Source organism: Physeter macrocephalus, chromosome 9 (genome assembly GCF_002837175.3).
Source record: "Physeter macrocephalus isolate SW-GA chromosome 9, ASM283717v5, whole genome shotgun sequence".
Lineage (NCBI taxonomy): Eukaryota > Metazoa > Chordata > Mammalia > Artiodactyla > Physeteridae > Physeter > Physeter macrocephalus.
In genome coordinates, this window is record NC_041222.1 from 81,592,336 (window position 1) to 81,611,435 (window position 19,100).

General features: G+C 37.5%; 1 protein-coding gene across 1 annotated transcript in view; it reads left to right on the forward strand.

Annotated features, from left to right (window-relative positions):
- Positions 1–19,100, forward strand: part of HABP4 (hyaluronan binding protein 4) — a 39,718-nt gene that overhangs the window by 7,914 nt on the left and 12,704 nt on the right. Inside the window, exons 3-5 of the mRNA XM_024132933.1 lie at positions 2,202–2,363; positions 2,566–2,634; positions 6,517–6,600. Of these exons, the coding sequence (XP_023988701.1) occupies positions 2,202–2,363; positions 2,566–2,634; positions 6,517–6,600 (315 nt within the window). The remainder of the gene's footprint in view (positions 1–2,201; positions 2,364–2,565; positions 2,635–6,516; positions 6,601–19,100) is intronic.

Below are 19,100 nucleotides of genomic sequence, written 5' to 3' on the forward strand. Positions count from 1 at the left end.
GAGTCTGTCATACAGAGTGAAGTAAGTCAGAAAGAGAAAAACAAATACCATATTCTAACGCATATATACGGAATCTAAAAAAAAAAAAATGATACTGACAAACCTAGTTGCAGGGCAGGAATAAAGATGTAGACATAGAGAACAGGCTTGAGGACATGGGGTGGGAGGGGGAAGCTGGGGCGAAGTGAGAGCAGCATCGACATATATACACTACTGAATGTGAAATAGTTAACTAGTGGGAAGCAGCAGCATAGCACAGGGAGATCAGCTCAGTGCTTTGTGATGACCTAGAGGGGTGGGATAGGGAGGGCGGGAGGGAGGCCCAAGCGGGAGGGGATATGGGGCCATATGTATACATATGGCTGATTCACTTTGGTGTACAACAGAAACTAACACAGTACTGTGAAGCAATTATACTCCAATAAAGATCTATTAAAAAATATATATTTTATAAGAAGGGGATTATTAAAGAAGTAATTGAGCATATATTTAATTGGGGGTGGGGTAAACCTGTGGGATAAAGAAAAATGATTTAAGGGATTAAAATAGACTAGAACACACAGGGTTATTTTTAGGGTCAGCTTCAGTTACTATTATATTATTAATGAATTCGTTATTTTATCAGTATCTGATCTAGATTTCATGTAAATTTAGACCCGATTTTGACTATTGGCATTATTCTCCATATAGAGTTTTATGCTTCATTTCTTCTCAGTTTTTAGGTAGACTTCTTTTCTTTTACGGCCCTGTCCAACTTCCTGGTTAAGAACTTACTGTTACTTTTCATTTGTCATTGTTTTAGAACTCTGCTTTAGATATTTACTGTAATGTGGAATCAGATTCTACAACAGTCTCTATTTAAAATTTTGGTTTTGGTCCGGGGAGGTGGGAGACAGAAAAGCCAGCTTGGAGAATTGATTTAGGATGATGTTTCTTGAAAAAGACTGGCATAAAGTTAATGATTGGTGCTTCTGTATTTCTTTATCTTTTTGAGTAAGGAGAATTGTGAGTTTTGTATCTTTTTATCCGTGATTGTATAGTAGCTTTTTAATGTAACATTTTCAGCCTGTTTCAGTAGACTGGAACACACCTCTAGTTCTGGTGTTTGAGCCACTAATATCACTAGATTTCAATAAGTAATTTGTTGCTTTAAATGTTTTTAAAAGCCTTGACAAATTAAAAAATATAATTTATCTTATTAAACTAGGATTTAACAATGAAAAAAATGAGGCCCTTCCTGCAGAAGCTTTGAGTCTGGTGGAGGAGAGACAAGTCCTCATAAAAAGTGACAGTGACCAGATGGTAGCAGAGAATGGATGTGAGGAGAAGCGGGTGGTCAGGCCCTGGATCCAGTGGGTGTGGCAGGGAAAGAGTGAGAAAAGGCAGATTCTTGGCTTGGACACTTCCATGTTGTGAGTTAGGGACCGTAGTAGGAGCAAGGGGTCAGTGTTGGTCATGTATCTTCAGGGCCATGGGGTGACATAGGGGGATGTCCAGGAAGTAACTGGCTTTGTGGCCTGAAATCAGAGAGACCCCCAAATGAGAGACACAGGGTCACGTGAAGGGGCCATGTAGCATTAGCATAGGGACGAGGACGATGTGTACAGGAGGTGGGGAGTCAGGAATGCTGGCGCTCTTAAGGACAAATGGGTAGGTATCCAGAAGATTGGATATCCAAGACATGTTCCATGAAAAAGGCAAGGTGTAGAACCTTTCCCTATATGTGACTCTGCAGTGTCTGCCTCTGAGAAATGGAATTGTGTGGCCAAGAAGCAAGAGAAGTACCTTGTGAATGTTTGGGTATTACCTATTTCAAAAATCATTTTATAAGGATGAGCAGGGAAGGAGAAGCCAGAAAGGGCAGAGGAAAATTAGTGGTTGGCAGTGTCAAATGATGCATAAGGGTCAGATGACCTAGAGACAAAAGTTGCTATTGGATTTAACGACAAAGACGTCATCTTCAGCTATCTTCCTCATCTGTGGGCACTAGTTGTAATTAAACGACTGTACGTGAAGGGCTCAGAACAGTGCTAAAGATAGTATGTGCTCAGTAAATTTAACTATTAATTTTTTAATTCAAGATACACGATTCTTTCCAATATACTGTAGCCATAATGTCCTTCTAGAATTTTTTTTAATCAAAAAAAGCCTTAGCTCTTTAATCCAATTCACCTCTTTTTATTATACTCATCTCTTCCAAGACCAGTTGACAGGTTTGATCGAGAAAGACCACTGAGAGGACGTGGATGCCCAAGAGGGGGCATGCGAAGCAGAGGCAGAGGTGGTCCTGGGAACAGAGCTTTTGACGGTTTTGACCAGAGAGGGAAACGAGAATTTGAGAGATACAGTGGGAATGATAAAATGTAAGTTTCTTTGTAAATGCTATTTTCCCTTAAAGATCGTGGTGTGAATCTGTTGTGTGTTAATATTCAGTTGACTTTATATTAGTATGCAGTTATTCCTAAGGGAGCTGATCCTGGGACAGTTTTTATGATCAGCTTTTCTGATTTGGAGATTGACTGGAGACCAGCTTCCAGTTTAAGGGAATATTCTTTCTTTTTCTAGAGCAATCAGAACTGAAGACAACATGGGTGGATATGGAGTTCGCACCTGGGGATCAGGTAAAGATACCAGGTATGGTGCAAATGTGTACCTTCTTTGAACCTACAATTAAGTGGAAATATCTGGATCTTTATTTGCCTGTCTTGAAAATTATGTCCTCTGTGTTATGCTTGCCATGTCTTTATACTTGTGTGCTTTACGTAGCAATTGAATTTAGGCTTTTGTTTCATGAGATAACTTTTTAAAACAGTTTTGCTATGTTGCGGTTAGATTTGAAACTGCTTTCAAAATTCTTTTATTTTATCTTATTTTAGCCAAGCAAATTGTATATTTGCTGACGCCCAAGCACATGGCACTGTATATTTGCATATGCCTCAGAGTGCTTTTTAAATTCCTGGATATTCTATACTTTATTTTTCTGTGACCTTCCAAAGTTTTTGTATACATTGCATCTTTTTTTTTTTTAGTAAGTTTATTTATTTATTTATTTATTTTTGGCTGCTTTGGGTCTTCATTGCTGCGCACAGGCTTTTTCCAGTTGTGGCGAGCTGGGGCTACTCTTTGTTGCAGTGCGGGGCTTTTCATTGTGGCTTCTCTTGTTGTGAAGCATGGGCTCTAGGTGCACAGGCTTCAGTAGTTGTGGCACACGGGCTCAGTAGTTATGGCTCGTGGGCTCTAGAGCACAGGCTCAGTAGTTGTGGCGCACGGGCTTTGTTGCTCTGCAGCATGTGGGATCTTCCCGGACCAGGAATCGTCCCCTGCATTGGCAGGCGGACTCTTAACCACTGCACCACCAGGGAAGCCCCTGCATCTTGATTTTATAAAATCATTTGCAGATCAAAGCTCAATGACAAGTTTCACCTGAGGTTCAAATTTGACATTTCTCAGGCTTTATATCTCAGATCTGTGCCAGTTTTGCTACTTAGGGGAGGTACTTGGTTCTGCTATTTCTGTCATTTCAGGGCTGCAGGGAAGTACGAGGAATGCGTTGCTCCAGGATGTGTTGCAGGGAAGGCCTTACACAAGTTTGAAGGCTTGAGGGGATCCAGACTTCCACTTTTTTTCTTTTGAAGAATATAAGCTCTTTACATAAACTTATTTTTCTTAAATTTTTTTTTTTTTTTTTTTTGCGGTACGCGGGCTTCTCACTGTTGTGGCCTCTCCCGTTACGGAGCACAGGCTCTGGACGCGCAGGCTCAGCAGCCATGGCTCACAAGCCCAGCCGCTCCGCGGCATGTGGGATCTTCCCGGACTGGGGCACGAACCCGTGTCCCCTGCATCGGCAGGCGGACTCGCAACCACTGCGCCACCAGGGAAGCCCTTTCTTAAATTTTTATCCTTAAAAACAAATGTACAAAATAAGATCAAATGTAAAATTAAATTTACTACTGTTGCACATCTGTGTTGTCCTTGAAAAGAAACTTGTTGAATGTTTGTCAATCTAGGGTTCTATAGAATCTCAAATACAGACCTTTTCATTTTGTTTTATTTTACTGTAATAGTATATTTTTTAAAAGTAATACGGGCACTTTCTGCATCATCTGATTTACTAGCTAATTTAAGACTATCACCCCATGTCAGTTTGCATTTGAGTTTAAAATCATTTTGGCTCCAAGTGATTACTTACTCTAAGAGGTAATTATTTACCTTGGAACATGAAGAAGTGACCACATGTGCTCCTGGCAGATGGTATGTCCCAATGTTAAAATGAAACGTGCCCCATGGCACTCATTTTGGATTGGTTTGTGAGTTATAAAGTCAAAGCTCTTAGGTGGTAATAATGTGTAATTGAAAGTTTTTTTGTAGAATAAGACTTTAATTTCTTATTTAATACATTGAGATTTTGATTTGCCACCTTGGTATAGTGCAGCTGAGTTATGATTAATGAGAAAACAGCAGAGGTGAGCCTAACAATAAGTGATGTGTTCGTGGCTGACAAGGGCGAGTGCTGCACCGTGCATTGGAGGTGTGAGGGTTTTGCTGTAGTTTAGTATTCCTGTTTGAAGACATTGACAGTATATCTAGATCAAAGGACAAGATGCTTTCAAAATGGTGTGACTGAGCCATTTCCATTGTTACTGGTTTTCTTCAAGAGTTTGTTAGTATCTGAAAATAGAATTTTCTCCATTTGTAATAATTTTAAAAGTGTAATATCAGATATTATTTTCTTGTTACTAACTGGAATAGACACCCACAAATGCAGTTTTTAATAATACTGCCTTCCAACTTTTATTGTGAAGAGCCAAGACAGTTTTATGTAGTAATCAAGCAACACTGGATTAAATCTGTTCACTCTCATAGATTTGGTTAAGTATGAAGTCTGATTGAATTTGAACTAGTTAACAAAGCCTTGAGGTGTTTAAAATTGTTTTGTAACCATACTTGTGCAAACAGGAATTTTCTACATTAGTATAACTGAAGTCAAAATATAGACATGGGCCCTGGAGCTTTATCTTTCTTCTAATAAATCCAACATTGGTGATTTACTTTCAACAAAATAATAAAATTTGCCAAAATAAATTGTTGCTAATCTTGAGACTTACTTGTTTTGTAGTTTTCGTCATATGGTTCTATAAGCTATGGTTCTATTGAGCTATAAGCACAAAATTAGTTTTATGTTTATTCATAAAATAATTTAGGTCAATACAGGAGGGAGGTCTGTGATTTTTCTTCTAAATTGATTGACAGGTTTAAGAATTGCTGGTCTCTTTGTTTTGTATTCTGCTGCTTTTTTCTTCCCCTATATCGTTATAGCCCTTTTATGATTTTTAATTGTTGAAAGCTATGAACTGTCAGTGAATCCATGTTTTTTATCCCCTTGGTTTATGACATGGCCAAGGGAATAAAGAGAAAGTTGGAGTAATACAGCACTGCCACTGCTGCTAGACTCCTGGATGCTAAAAACTCCCATGACCCACGAGGGTCACGCTGATGTGTAGAGGCTGCTTTTGTTAAAGGACTTCTGCCAGGCAGAGCAGCAGGGATGTCCTTCCAAACAGGGAGAACATTTGATTTAGGACCTTTTTTAAAAGTAAAAATTATTTATTCAAATTTTGTGTTGGAAAACTGAGTTTTTTTTTAAAGTTGATAACAATGGCTTTGAGTTGAGAATTAAAATATTTTTAATGTAAAAACTCTATTCTTTTATTATAGTTCAATTTATGTTTATTTTAAAAAAACCTGATTTTATGAAGATTTTTCCTGAACTGGGGATGAAAAAGTGCTGGGTTCTGAATGTACAGTGTAAAATATTTCTATTATATTGGCCAATTTTAACATTTTCCTGAGAATGAAATTTCTTTTGCTGGTACTTTTTTAAAAGTAATGTTCAGATAGGATTAATATCAACATTAAAAAATTAAGATTATGTATTTAAAATTCAAATTGTTTTTCACTGTGCTGTAATTTCTAATCTGTAGATTATGTATTTAGGTGTGATTGTATGTAAATTGATGTTTCAAAGCCTTATTTTTCTGGTATGGTTATCACCAGATTGTTTGTAATCCTACACATTCCTTTTTGTGGAATGTTTCCACTTTCTTGCCATTTTCTAAAGTTTGAAATGGCATATTCTTATCTATTTTAAGTCATTTAACACAGGTTGAAAATTTTTATGGCCCCTGTTAATATTTGGAATTTCCTAGATAATAAGAGTTTTGAATAATTGTTCTGGTCCTTTACAATCTGTTTTTAATTTTAGGCCATTCATGGAAACTTGTATTTCTCAAAGTACTTTTCACACTTTTGGAAATAATTTATATCGATTAGCAATTAAGAGCATTTTTCTTCCTCTTTTTTATTTTGATGTGGGTTACCTGTATGTACATATTAATTCCTTGAGGGATGTTTACTTAAGAAAAAGGACATTGAAATGTGTTTTTTTCTATCTTGAATATGTAAGGGCATTGATGTAAACAGATTTGTGTGACTAGAGTGGTTCTTTCTGCTTTGCAGTGACATGGACCCGACTGCCCCCATGGAAGAGACCACAGTGGTGGAGGAGTCCCTGGGCCCCCTGGAGGAGGAATCTCCAGCCAAGTGGGTATTTCATTCATTTTCCCCATTGGGTTGTTGGTCTTTTTCTTAAAGATTTATAAGAGGTCTTCATAGAATAGGAAGCTCAGCCTTTCGTCATATCACAGAGGGTTATCTTCTTAATGTGTTAATGAATAATCAAACTAATTAATAGTTCAAATCATCTAATGAATGATTATTAATGATAATTAATGGGTTGAATTCAAGTATTCTGTCCTGTGCCTACAACTTATTTTCCATCAGCAGCCTGTACTGTGACTAGTCTCTCTCTCCTCAGGACCCCCATCTTTTGTCCCTTTATTCTCTCCCGGTCCCTCCTTCCTCTTTTCTTCATGGAGCTTAGTTCCCTGGTCCATCTGTAGCACCCTTGCCAAGGCTTTAAACTCCCTTGCCTCTTGGATCTATGAGTACCTTGCTAGCAAATGCACCCACCTCCTGGATAACCGGTAGCCATCTGCCTTCTTTCTGCCTGCATCCTCCTGGGCTTCTTCCCTTGTGGTAAAATAGAGGCACCATCCCTCCACCAGCCTCTCCAGCGTTTGGATCCCATTTCCTACTGACTTCAGAGAAATCTCACTATCAGTTTGCTCCTTCATTTTTAGATATACTCACTTCTTTCCTCCCAACTCTGGTCTTCTTATCAACATTTTATCTGCGCTCAATCTCTCCTGTTTTAAGCCTCTCGTTGCCCCTACATTCACATTCAGCTGCCTTTTACAGGGTTATGTGCATTCTTTCTTCATTTCCTCCCCTTCACTTCATCCTCACTTCACTCCAGGTCTGGCTTTGTCCTCACTGCCCTTCTGAAACAGTCACCACATGTCTCCAGACCTAACAGATATTTCGGTCTGCATCTTTCTTGACCTCTCAGAACATTTGACTTTACAGGCATACCTCAGAGATATTGTGGGTTTGATTCCAGACCACCTCAATAAAGTGAATATCACAATAAAGTGAGTCACACGATTTTTTTGGTTTCCCAGTGCATATAAAAGTTATGTTTAGACTATACTGTAGTCTGTTAAGTGTGCAATAGCATTATGTCTAAAAAAAACAGTATACATACCTTAATTTAAAAATACTTTATGGCTAAAAGGTACTAACCTTTTTAACGTATTTATCATCTCAGCCTTCAATGAGTCATAATCTTTTTGCTGGTGGAGGGTCTTGCCTTGATGATGGCTGCTGACTGATGAGGGTGGTGGTTGCTAAAGGTTGAGGTGACTGTGCAGTTTCTTAAAATAAGACAGCAATGAAGTTTGCCATATTGACTGACTCTTCCTTTCATTTGAACATTTAGAGGCCATTATAGGGTTATTAATTGGCCTAATGTCAATACTGTTGTGTCTCAGGGAATAGGGAGGCCCCAGAATAGGGAGAGAGATGGGAAGGCCAGTTAGTGGAGCAGTCAGAACACATACAACATTTATTGATTATGTTCACTGTCTTATGTGGGTGCAGTTTGTGGCACCCCAAAACAATTACAATAGTAACATCTTTGTATCATTGGTCACAGATCACCATGACAAATATAATAATAATGAAAAAGTTTGAAATATTTCGAGAATTACCAAAATGTGACACAGAGACGTCAAGTGAGAAAATGCTGTTGGGAAAATGGTGCTGCTAGACTTGCCCAATGCAGGGCTGCCACAGATATTCAATATGTTAAAAAGGCAGAATCTGTGAAGTGCAATACAACAAGGTATGCCTGTGTTGATTTCCTCTTAACCACCACCTCCCATTGGTTTCTTCATTCTTCTGGCTTGCTCTCTGCTGCTCAGTTCCTCCTTTGCAGACTCATCCTTGTCTTTCCGCTGTTTTAAAATGCTGAGTTCTTCAGGGCTCTGCCTTAGGCCTTCTTCTCTGTGTCTAGTGTCTCTTTATAGGGTCTCATGCACTCCTGCAGCTTGAATTGTCATTTATCCCCTGACTCCAGAATATATACCTCTGGCTCCAACCTTCAACATGGACTCCAGGCCCATGTGTCCATCTGCCTCCTAGACACCACCCCGTGGGTATCCCAAATGCACCTCATGCTCGGTGTGGCCAGGACTGAGGTCCTCAAGCCCCCACCCTCATTAGGTGTTTCTGTTTTGTGGAACGGCATTGCCATTCATCCAGTTGCACAGACCAGAAACCTAGGAGTCATTCTTGAGATTTCCTTCTTCTTGACTCACTGTCTCCCCAAAATCCAATCTGTCACCATGCCCTGAGGATTTGTACCCTTTTATATATACCATCTCCACTCACCATCATAGTCTCCGCTACTGCTATCTGCTCTCTCACCAGAGCTCCTAATGGAGCTCTTTGCATTCTCACATTCTACCAACCCACCCGTTTCACACCAAAGTGGCTTTCACACTGCCATTCTGATCATCGTGCCCCCACCCCTCGAGTAAGACCCTCCCCCTGGTGGCTTCCTGTCCTTTTTCTGTCCCTTGCCCTGACCTGCACAGTCCTGCATGGTCTGGCCCATGAGGAGCCCTCAAGTTCAACCACTCCTGTGCCTTCTCCATGTGGCCCTTATTTCATGTTCCCAAGCACCTTTCTCCAGCTCCTATGCCACACCTGCCAAAGAGCTTTTGCAAGTGCTGTTTTCTTGTTTTTCTGTACCTCTCCTCCACACCCCCTTCACCCTTCTCCTATTTATTTAACTCTTACTCATCCTTCAGCTGCGAAGAGGCAATGCTTAAGAGCAGAGACCCTGAGCCAGTGTTCTGGGTTCAAATCCCAGCTCTGCCATTTACTAGTTTGGCTAAGTTATTTAATCTTTCTGTGCCTCAGTTCTCTTCATCTGTAAAATGGGAATAAAAATAACACCTACATCAGAAGGCTGTTATAGGATTGGTTGGGTGTGTATGTGTTTCATGTAGAGTGGGGCCTGGCATGTAGTTAGTCGTGTATAAATACCTACTATTATTATTATTACTTATTACAAGAGTAAAGTGCTATGACTGATGATTGTGAAAGCTGTTACTTTACTATTCAAAACAACTAAGTAATGTATTTAATTAAAGAAATAGATTAATAGTTAATATGAATATTTAGACAGTAAGTTAACTAAGAAAATAAATCAACAGTGTATATGAATGTTAAGAAGTGAGTTAACTAGATAACCTTCAGGAAAAATTGGATCCTTTTTGAGCCAGTAAACCATTTATACAAATTCAGGTAATATAAAGCAGAATAATAGAGAGTAAATTATAGCATAATTATAATCTTTAGAATTGATTGAGGTACTCTAGCATTCATAATATTGGACAAAATAATTCTTTCAATTAATCAGTTATTCTGAAAGCCAAAATAATAATGATTTTGTTGGCAGTCTCATTGTCTGCAACATCCTAGTGGAGCTAGTCAGCAAATCTCTCTCCCTCTGCTGAACATGCTAGACAGTGAGCATCCAGTTAAAATTGCAGGAGCTGCAGTGCACTGCAGCTGCAGTCTAGTGACCGACCACACTGAGAAATTCTTGTTTCTGCACTGCCTTGTCAAATTTTAAAATTATTACTAACATTTCTAGTAATACAATCATAGTTTTTTATAATTTCAAAATTAGGCTTGTATGTGCATTCTAGGATGGAGATGCTCTCTGATCTTGGCTTTGTCAGGATATTGATCTAACACCCAAGCTTTCAGCGTTCAGCCAGAATGTATATTCAGTGCAACTCTTGGTTTAGAACTTCTTGGTAGGTGAATTTAATGTACCCTTGCTTATTTTCAAACCTGCAACCCAAAGTACATACATTTTCCTCAGATTGGACACATTTTGTCAACAGTTGTATGTGGTATGCCCTTCCTTCCTTCTTCGTTTCATTACAGAAGTATTATATGTTTCTTGTCACGTGGTGTTCTAATGTCCAAGGATACCTGTGACAGTTTCCTGTTTTGCTTTAAGAGTAAGTATAACATTTATTGAGCATTTCTTGTGTGCCAGGAACTGCTCTAAATGATTCTATGCCTTAACTCATTTAACCCTTTGCTTCCTGTGAAGGAGAAGGTTCTTATTCTAATGCTGAGACATACAGGTTAAACAACTTGTGGTAAGTGTCAGAGCCAGAATTTGAACCAGGTATTGTGGCACAAACATTCATATTCTTAACTGTACTGAGTGGTAGGAATGGTTAAAAGTACCATTTAGACTAACTTGCTATTAAGAACTGCAAATGGGAGAAGGTGGTTCTGTAAGCAGGGGAAGAGCTGCCAGGATCACTGAGGATTTCCCTATTAAGTAACATGGATCAACAACTCCCTTCCATCCTTAAAAATTTTAAACTCTATGAAAAGAGAATGGTGAGGAAGGATTATTTAAAAATATCTGCAATGAATTATTTTGTACTTTGTTTCCAAGGGTATTTGCTTAGACAATGAAGATTGTTATGTACTGAGTCTTCTTAAAGCAGGACCACACCTCTTTAAAATTTTTATTGCAAATTTATGAGGAGCTCAAAGTTTATCATGAAATTCACTTCCCTTTCAGTACTTTATTTTTTTCTTTTATCACTTTTTGGCTGCGTAGGGTCTTAGTTGCGGCACGTGGTCTCTTCGTTGCAGCGCTCGGACTTCTGTCTAGTTGAGGCACTCGGGTTTTCTCTCTAGTTGTGGTGCGTGGGCTCCAGGGCGCATGGGCTCTGTAGCTGTGGCGCACGGGTTCCAAAGTGTGTGGGCTCTGTAGTTTGCGGCACACGGGCTCTCTCCTTGAGGTGCACGAGCTTAGTAGTTGTGGTGAGCGGGCTTAGGTGCCCTGTGGCATGTGGGATCTTAGTTCGCTGACCAGGGATCAAACCCACATCCCCTGCATTGGAAGGCGGATTCTTTACCACTGGACCACCAGGGAAGTCACCCTTTCAGTACTTTGGAAGGAAGTAGGAGGTATTATTTACATTTTAGGTTAGATCCACTTGCCGCAGTTAAGTATTCAGTGAGTATAGTTTTATTTCTAGAACCCACTTTCCTTGATTCACTGCACATTTTCATTCAGGTGAAAAAGTATTGCCTGAATGGAAGTTTGGACATTTGAATTGATGATTTGTGTGCTTCCTCTGTCCATATCTTGACTATCTTCCATCTAAGCATTTTTTCTGCCATCTTATTCCCTAAATAGCACAGAGGTTAAATGCGGGCTTTGGAGGTAGAATGAATGGATATGAAACTTGGCTCTTTCATTTATTTGTTAGTTGTATACCTGTCTCCTTGATTTTCTTACCTGTAATATGGAGCTGTTAATTTTAACTAACTTGTGGCATTAATTATCATGAGCAAATTAATGTAAAGCACTTTGAATAGCATCTAGAACCTAGTAAACATACAGTAAATATTAGCATTATTATCCCATTTATTTCTACATAAAGATAACTGTTGTTAAAACATTTCTATTTCTTTGTAATTTTACCCATTTAGAAACAAAATGTATAATTATCAAATCTGCATACAGCATTGTTCACATTACAAGTCATAGATTTGATGACTTATATCTATAAGCAGTTTTGATGGAAAATTCTCTCCAAAAATTTTTTATCGTATTGGGTGGGCCAAAAGTTTCATTTGGTTTCTTCTGTAAGATGGCTCTAGTAGCACTTAGTTGTCTTTAACTTCATTGGAAACAGTTTTGTTACATTGTATGTGAGAGCTGTCATATCAGTGTGCATTTAAAAAAGACATAAAAATTGGTGGATTTTTGTGTAGCCATTTTAATATTGAAGATGGAAAAAAAAAGCAACATTTTCGGCATATTATGCTTTATTATTTCAAGAAAGGTAAAAACGCAACTGAAATGCACAAAAAGATTTGTGCAGTGTATGGAGAAGGTGCTGTGACTGATCAAATGTGTCAAAAGTGGTTTGCAAAGTTTCGTGCTGGAGATTTCTTGCTGGACGAAGCTCCACAGTTCAGTATACCAGTTGAAGTTGATAGCGATCAAATCAAAACAATAATTGAGAGCAGTCAGTGTTATTCCACGTGGGAGATAGCCGACATACTTAAAGTATCCAAATCAAACGTTGAAAATCATTTGCACCAGCTTGGTTATGTGAATCGCTTTGATGTTTGGATTCCACATAAGCGAGAAAAACCTTCTTGAACCTATTTCTGCATGCGATTCTCTACTGAAATGTAATGAAAACACTCTGTTTTTAAAACAAATTGTTGGGGACTTCCCTGGTGGCAGAGTGGTTAAGAACCCACCTGCCAATGTAGGAGACACGGGTTCAAGCCCTGGTCTGGGAAGATCCCACATGCTGCGGAGCAACTAAGCCAGTGCGCCACAACTACTGAGCCTGTGCTCTAGAGCCCGTGAGCCACAACCACTGCAGCCCGCGCGCCTAGAGCCTGTGCTCTGCAGCAAGAGAAGCCACTGCAATGAAGAGTAGCCCCCGCTCGCTGCAACTAGAGAAAGCCTGCACCCAGCTGCAATGAAGACCCAACGCAGCCAAAAATAAATTAATTAATTTTTAAAAAATTGTGAGAGGCGATGAAAAGTGGATACTGTACAACAATGTGGAATGGAAGAGATCGTGGGGCACGCAAAATGAACTACCACCAAAGGCCGGTCTTCATTGAAAGAAGGTGATGTTGTGTATATGGTGGGATCAGAAGGGAGTCCTCTATTATGAACTCCTTCCGGAAAACCAAACGATTAATTCCAAAAAATACTGCTCCCAATTAGACCAACTGAAAGCTGCACTCAGTGAAAAGCGTCCAGAATTAGTCAACAGAAAATGCATAATCTTCCATCAGGATAACGCAAGACCACATGTTTCTTTGATGACCAGGCAAAAACTGTTACAGCTTGTCTGGGAAGTTCTGATTCATCCACTGTATTCACCAGACATTGCACCTTCGCATTTCCATTTATTTTGGTCTTTACAAAATTCTCTTAATGGAAATAAATTCAATTCCCTGGAAGACTATAAAAGGCACCTGGAACAGTTCTTTGCGCAAAAAGATAAAAAGTTTTGGAATTATGAAGTGGCCTGGAAAATGGCATAAAGTAGTGGAACAAAAGCGTGAATATGTTGTTCAGTAAAGTTCTTGGGGAAAATGAAAAATGTGTCTTTTATTTTTACTTAAAATACCGAAGGCACTCTTTGGCCCACCTGATAAACCAAGAACTGTAAAGGTCTTTGAATTACTCAAAAGGGAATTGTTAAATTTAGAGTGATAGCAGTTATGTTGCTTTTATAACTGTTAGAAATATACTTCCATTAGTCCTTCCTGGAGCTGAGAATTAGTTATATCTCTTCCTGTTGAATATCCAGTCTTTGCTAAAACGGCAGTAAAAACTACATTCAGAGCTGATTCAAATGGGAAATGGAATCTGCCTTACAGATGTGTCATAGAATGTGTTTTGTTTGTTTAGAGTGTGTTTTTTATAATTATTTTTGGTCAATAGGCAATGAAGTTAAGGAGCCTGTCCTTGGTGATTTTATACTGCTCCCAAAATGGCTTGTTGAAATGGCAGGTGATAAAGGAGAATGCATGGGGGCATCTGTAAGAACACCTTCGAATGAGGCACATCTAAGTGAAGGGTGTCAGGCTGATCACTTTCATGGATGGAATCACTTGTGGCAGATGCTCTGTTCTGAACTACACTATTTGCTTTATTTTGGGTGTCTGTGTCACTTCAGGGCTGCATTTCTTACATGCCTTCTACTTTTTCTAGTCGTTTATGTTTAGATATATTTTTTAAGACAAACAAGCAAACAAAAATACTTCTTTTGTGGTCTTAACACAAAATCTGTTCTTATTGAACTTTTTGGAATTTATTAACCTCTATTAGGTTATCTTAGTTATGAAAGAATCCTCAAATTCATAGCATCCGGTTCCACAGATTTCTTAATTCTATCACAAGTAGGCTACAGAAACCCTCATGATTCCTTAATATTTCTTTATTTTTAGCTTTTTGTTAAAAGTTATAGAAAAAATGTATATAAAATAAGAATAGTATATTGAAACTCCAAGTAAGTTATTCAGCTAAACTGTTAGCAAATCATGGTCATTCTTGTTTCATATATTTCTCTACCTACTTCCTCTACCTCCAGGATATATTATATATTATCCAAAAATGTTTCAAAATGTTATATCTAAAAGACTTCCTTTAAAAAAACCATAACTGGAATATCATTATCCCATCTAAAATTTTTTAACAATTCCTTAATATCATTAAATATCTAGGCAGTTTGTCAGTTTCCCTGATTATCTCAAAATATTTTTTTAAAAACAACTTATTTGTTTGAATTAATATTGAAATATACATTTTAATTTTTATGTTTCTTACATCTCTTTTAATAACAGCTTTTTTGAGATACAATCCAAATCCAATAAACAGCACATATTTAGAATGTACAGTTTTACAAGTTTGAAATCCATAAGCAATCAAAATAATGAGCACATCTATCAACCCAAAAAGTTTCCTTGTGTCCCTTTGTAATCCCTCCATCCCGCCCCTTTCCCCCAGGCCACAAGTGATCTACTTTTTTGTCATTAAAGATTAGTTTGCAATTGCTATAATTTTATATAAATGGAAGCATACAGTATGTATTCTTTTTGTATTCTTTTTTGTCTACATTCTTTCACTGAGCATGCATATTTTAAGATTCATTCAGGTTGTTGAATGTTTCAGTAGTTCCTTCCTATTTATTGTTGAGCAATATTTCATTTTACAGATAGACCACTATTTGTTTATCCATCTGCCTGATGATGATCATTTGGGTTGTTTCCAGTTTTTGCTATTATAAATAAAGCTACTATGAACATTTCTGTGTGTGCCTTTCTGTGGATACACATTTTCATTTCTCCTGAGTGAAATGGCAGGTGTTTATGTAACTTTTTTAAAAACTGCCAAACTCATTTTCAAAGTGGTTGTTCCAGTTTTTATAATTTTTAGGCATTATAATAGGTGTATATCTCATTGTGGTTTTAATTTGCATTTCCCTAATGACTAATGACGTTGAGCCTCTCTTCACGGGTTATTTGCCATCTGTATGTCTTCTTTAATAGTCTGTTGAAATCATTTGCTCATTTTATAATTGGTTTGTTTTCTTATTACTGAGTTCTTCATATATTCTGGATTCAAGTCCTCTATCAGATACATGATTTGCAAATATTTTCTCCAAATCTGTGGCCTGATTTTTTATTCTCTTGACAGTGTCATTTTTTTTTTAATGATGACCACCCATTTTCTTTCTTTTTTTTTTTTAATATTTATTTATTTATTTTGGCTGTGCCAGGTCTTAGTTGCGGCATATGGGATCTTCGTTGCAGCATGTGGGATCTTTAGTTGCAGTCTGCGGGCTTCTTAGTTGCAGCTTGCATGCTGGATCTCGTTCCCCGACCAGGGATCAAACCCGTGCCCCCTCCATTGGGAGCATGGAGTCTTACCCTCTGGACCACCCAGGAAGTCCCCTCTTGACAGTATCTTTTGAAGAGCAGAAGTTTTTAATTTTGAGGAAGTTCAATTTATCAATTCTTTCATTGATCATGATTTTGGTATGACATCTTTTCCTAATCTAATACCACAGATGTTTTCTCCTATAAGTTTTATAATTTTAGGTTTTATATTTAGGTCTATCATTCATTTTTAAAAATTAACATTTGGTCCATTTTGAGTTGACTTTTATATACAATGTGAGGTATGGATAGATGTTCCCTCTTTTTTTTTTGCACACGCATATCTAGTTTTTCCAGCATACTGAAAACCATTATTTGAAAATCAATCGCCCATGTAAGTGTGGGCCTATTTTTCTATAGTCTGTTCCATTGGTCTGCCAATATCAAACTATCTTGATTACCCTTAAGTCGCTTTTAATCTATGTGGCTTCTCTTTTTTTTTCCCTTGCAACTTATTTTTGAAAAAGCGGGTCATTCGTCCAAATAGTTTCTCAGAGTCAGAATTGTATTGATTGCATCCCTGTAAGCAGTGGTGTGCTGGTAAATATTTAACATCTGGTTCTCTGAGATGAAAAAGCCTGGATCTATTGCACTTGCTAGCTTCTGTGGTGTAAATATTCCTACCATGGCTGATTTAAAACTACCAAAGCAACATCATTGAACACAGAGTGGGGAAAAGATGTGCGGTAGTACATCGTTGTGTAGTATATCCACTCTACACATAAAATAGAGATAAATAACTTCAAGTGCATAGGAAAAGGCAAAATGTAGTGAAATAATTAGGGAACAATGAGTTGTGAGGATTTATTACCTTTGTTTTAACATTGTTAATTATGCATTTCTATAATTTAATTTTTAACAACTGTATTTCACAGCCAACTCGCAAAATTCCTGAAAATTTAACAATTGGCTGTTATGACTTGGTGCAAGCCAGTCCCAGCATGGCATTGTAGAGTAGTCCAACATGTTTCTCTGTTCTTCATATTAAAAAAAAATTTCCTGAATATTAATAATGAGAGGCAGAGGTTTGATTAAATTCAGGTTCAACTTTTTGGCAAGATTGTTTCATAGGTTATGGAAGGCTGCTGATTATCATTGCCTTTATCCATTAATTCATTAGGGCTGCAAATTAGTGATAGTCTAATTCTATCATTCTTTCTTCAGTTAAGTAGCTGGGATGATCTGTAAAGAAAAGCTTACCTAGAACTAGTTGATTACACTGAGTGTAAGTTTGTTTAGGAAATGAAGGATGCATAAAAGGCATGTTTTACTTTTAATTTACTCATTTTCAGAATAATGAGTTGGTTCCCTCATATCCTTCAAAGGTGCCAGTGACTTTTTTAAAGTGTCATTGTGAACTTAGAGATTTAAACATATCTGATGTGTTTCAATCCACTGAGTTTTTATGCTTATTGGTGCTTAAACTGATCCATTTTTTGACTGAAGGGAGCCTCTTCAAGTTGATTCTTGATCCTTTTGATACACATTCAATGGTCTTTGATAGCTCCCTTGCTTTCTGGTAAGACATGTTTCAGACTCATCATCTATAACTTCATGCCTCATACTGAGTCATTTTTCCAGGGAGCCAGAGTCCTTTAATAGAATATGGTATTCAGAACCGTATGATATCACTTATATGTGGAATCTAAAATATGACATAAATAAACTTATCTATGAAACAGAAACAGACTCAAAGACATAGAGAACAGATTTGTGTTTGCCAAGGTGGAGTGGATGTTGGGGAAGGATGGATTGGGAGTTTGGGATTAGTAGGTACAAACTATTTTACATAGAACGGATAAACAACAAGGTCCTACTGTTGTATAGCACAGGGAACTCTACTCAATATCCTGTAATAAACCATAATGGAAAAGAACACGAAAAAGAATGTATATCAGTTTATAACTCAATCAATTTGCTGTACAGTATAAATCAACTGTACTTCAATCAAATAAATTTTTAAAAAATAGAATATGGTATTTAGAGACCATAGTCTAGGCACTAGGGTTACTTACTGCTACTAGATTCTTAACTGTTTCTAGGACATTTAAGTGGACGGAGCTGAGGAATACACACACACACACACACACATTTTTAAGCTAAAATATATTATGAGTTTATTCAATATTTCCATTTGAAATTTAGGAGTGCAAAATTTTTAGCTAAACTTTCGTAAGTTTCTCTTTTTCTTCCATGCTGAAAATCCCAGTTGTCAATAACATCATACTATTACTCATTTGCTGCACACACGACAGTAACAAATAACATTACCAACACTACCTCCAATAATATGATTATTAAAAACATATACAGAGAGATGAATAATTATAAATTTGTATTTAAAGGCACTTTAAATAACGTTTTTCTGATGCTTTTATCACCAACTTGATAAACAATTAGGCTAATTTGATTAATTTTGCTTCCAAATTTTAGAGATTGAATTTTAATTTAAATCTTTTATAGATTTATTTATTTATGTAAAGTATTTAAATGTTTCCATAGTACAATCTGTTAAAACATGATATTTTCCAACTAGCTACTATCCTTGTTCTTTCCCTGGTTTATATTACAATTTTTTTTTTAAAAACCTATATATATATATATGTGTATATCTCCTTATTTCTTAGGTGAATGGTAAAATACATTCCACCTTGTTTTGTTTTTTTTTTCATCTTTATTGGAGTATAATTGCTTTACAATGGTGTGTTAGTTTCTGCTTTACAACAAAGTGAATCAGTTATACATATACATATGTTCCCATATCTGTTCCCTCTTGTGTCTTCCTCACTCCCACCCTCCCTATCCCACCCCTCTAGGTGGTCACAAACCACCTAGCTGATCTCCCTGTGCCATGTGGCTGCTTCCCACTAGCTATCCACCCTACGTTTGGTAGTGTATATATGTCCATGCCACTCTCTCACTTCGTCACAGCTTACCCTTCCCCCTCCCCATATCCTCAAGTCCATGCTCTAGTAGGTCTGTGTTTTATTCCCATCCTACCCCTAGTCTCTTCATGACTTTTTCTTTTTTTCTTAGATTCCATATATATGTGTTAGCATACGGTATTTGTTTTTCTCCTTCTGACTTACTTCACTCTATATGACAGACTCCAG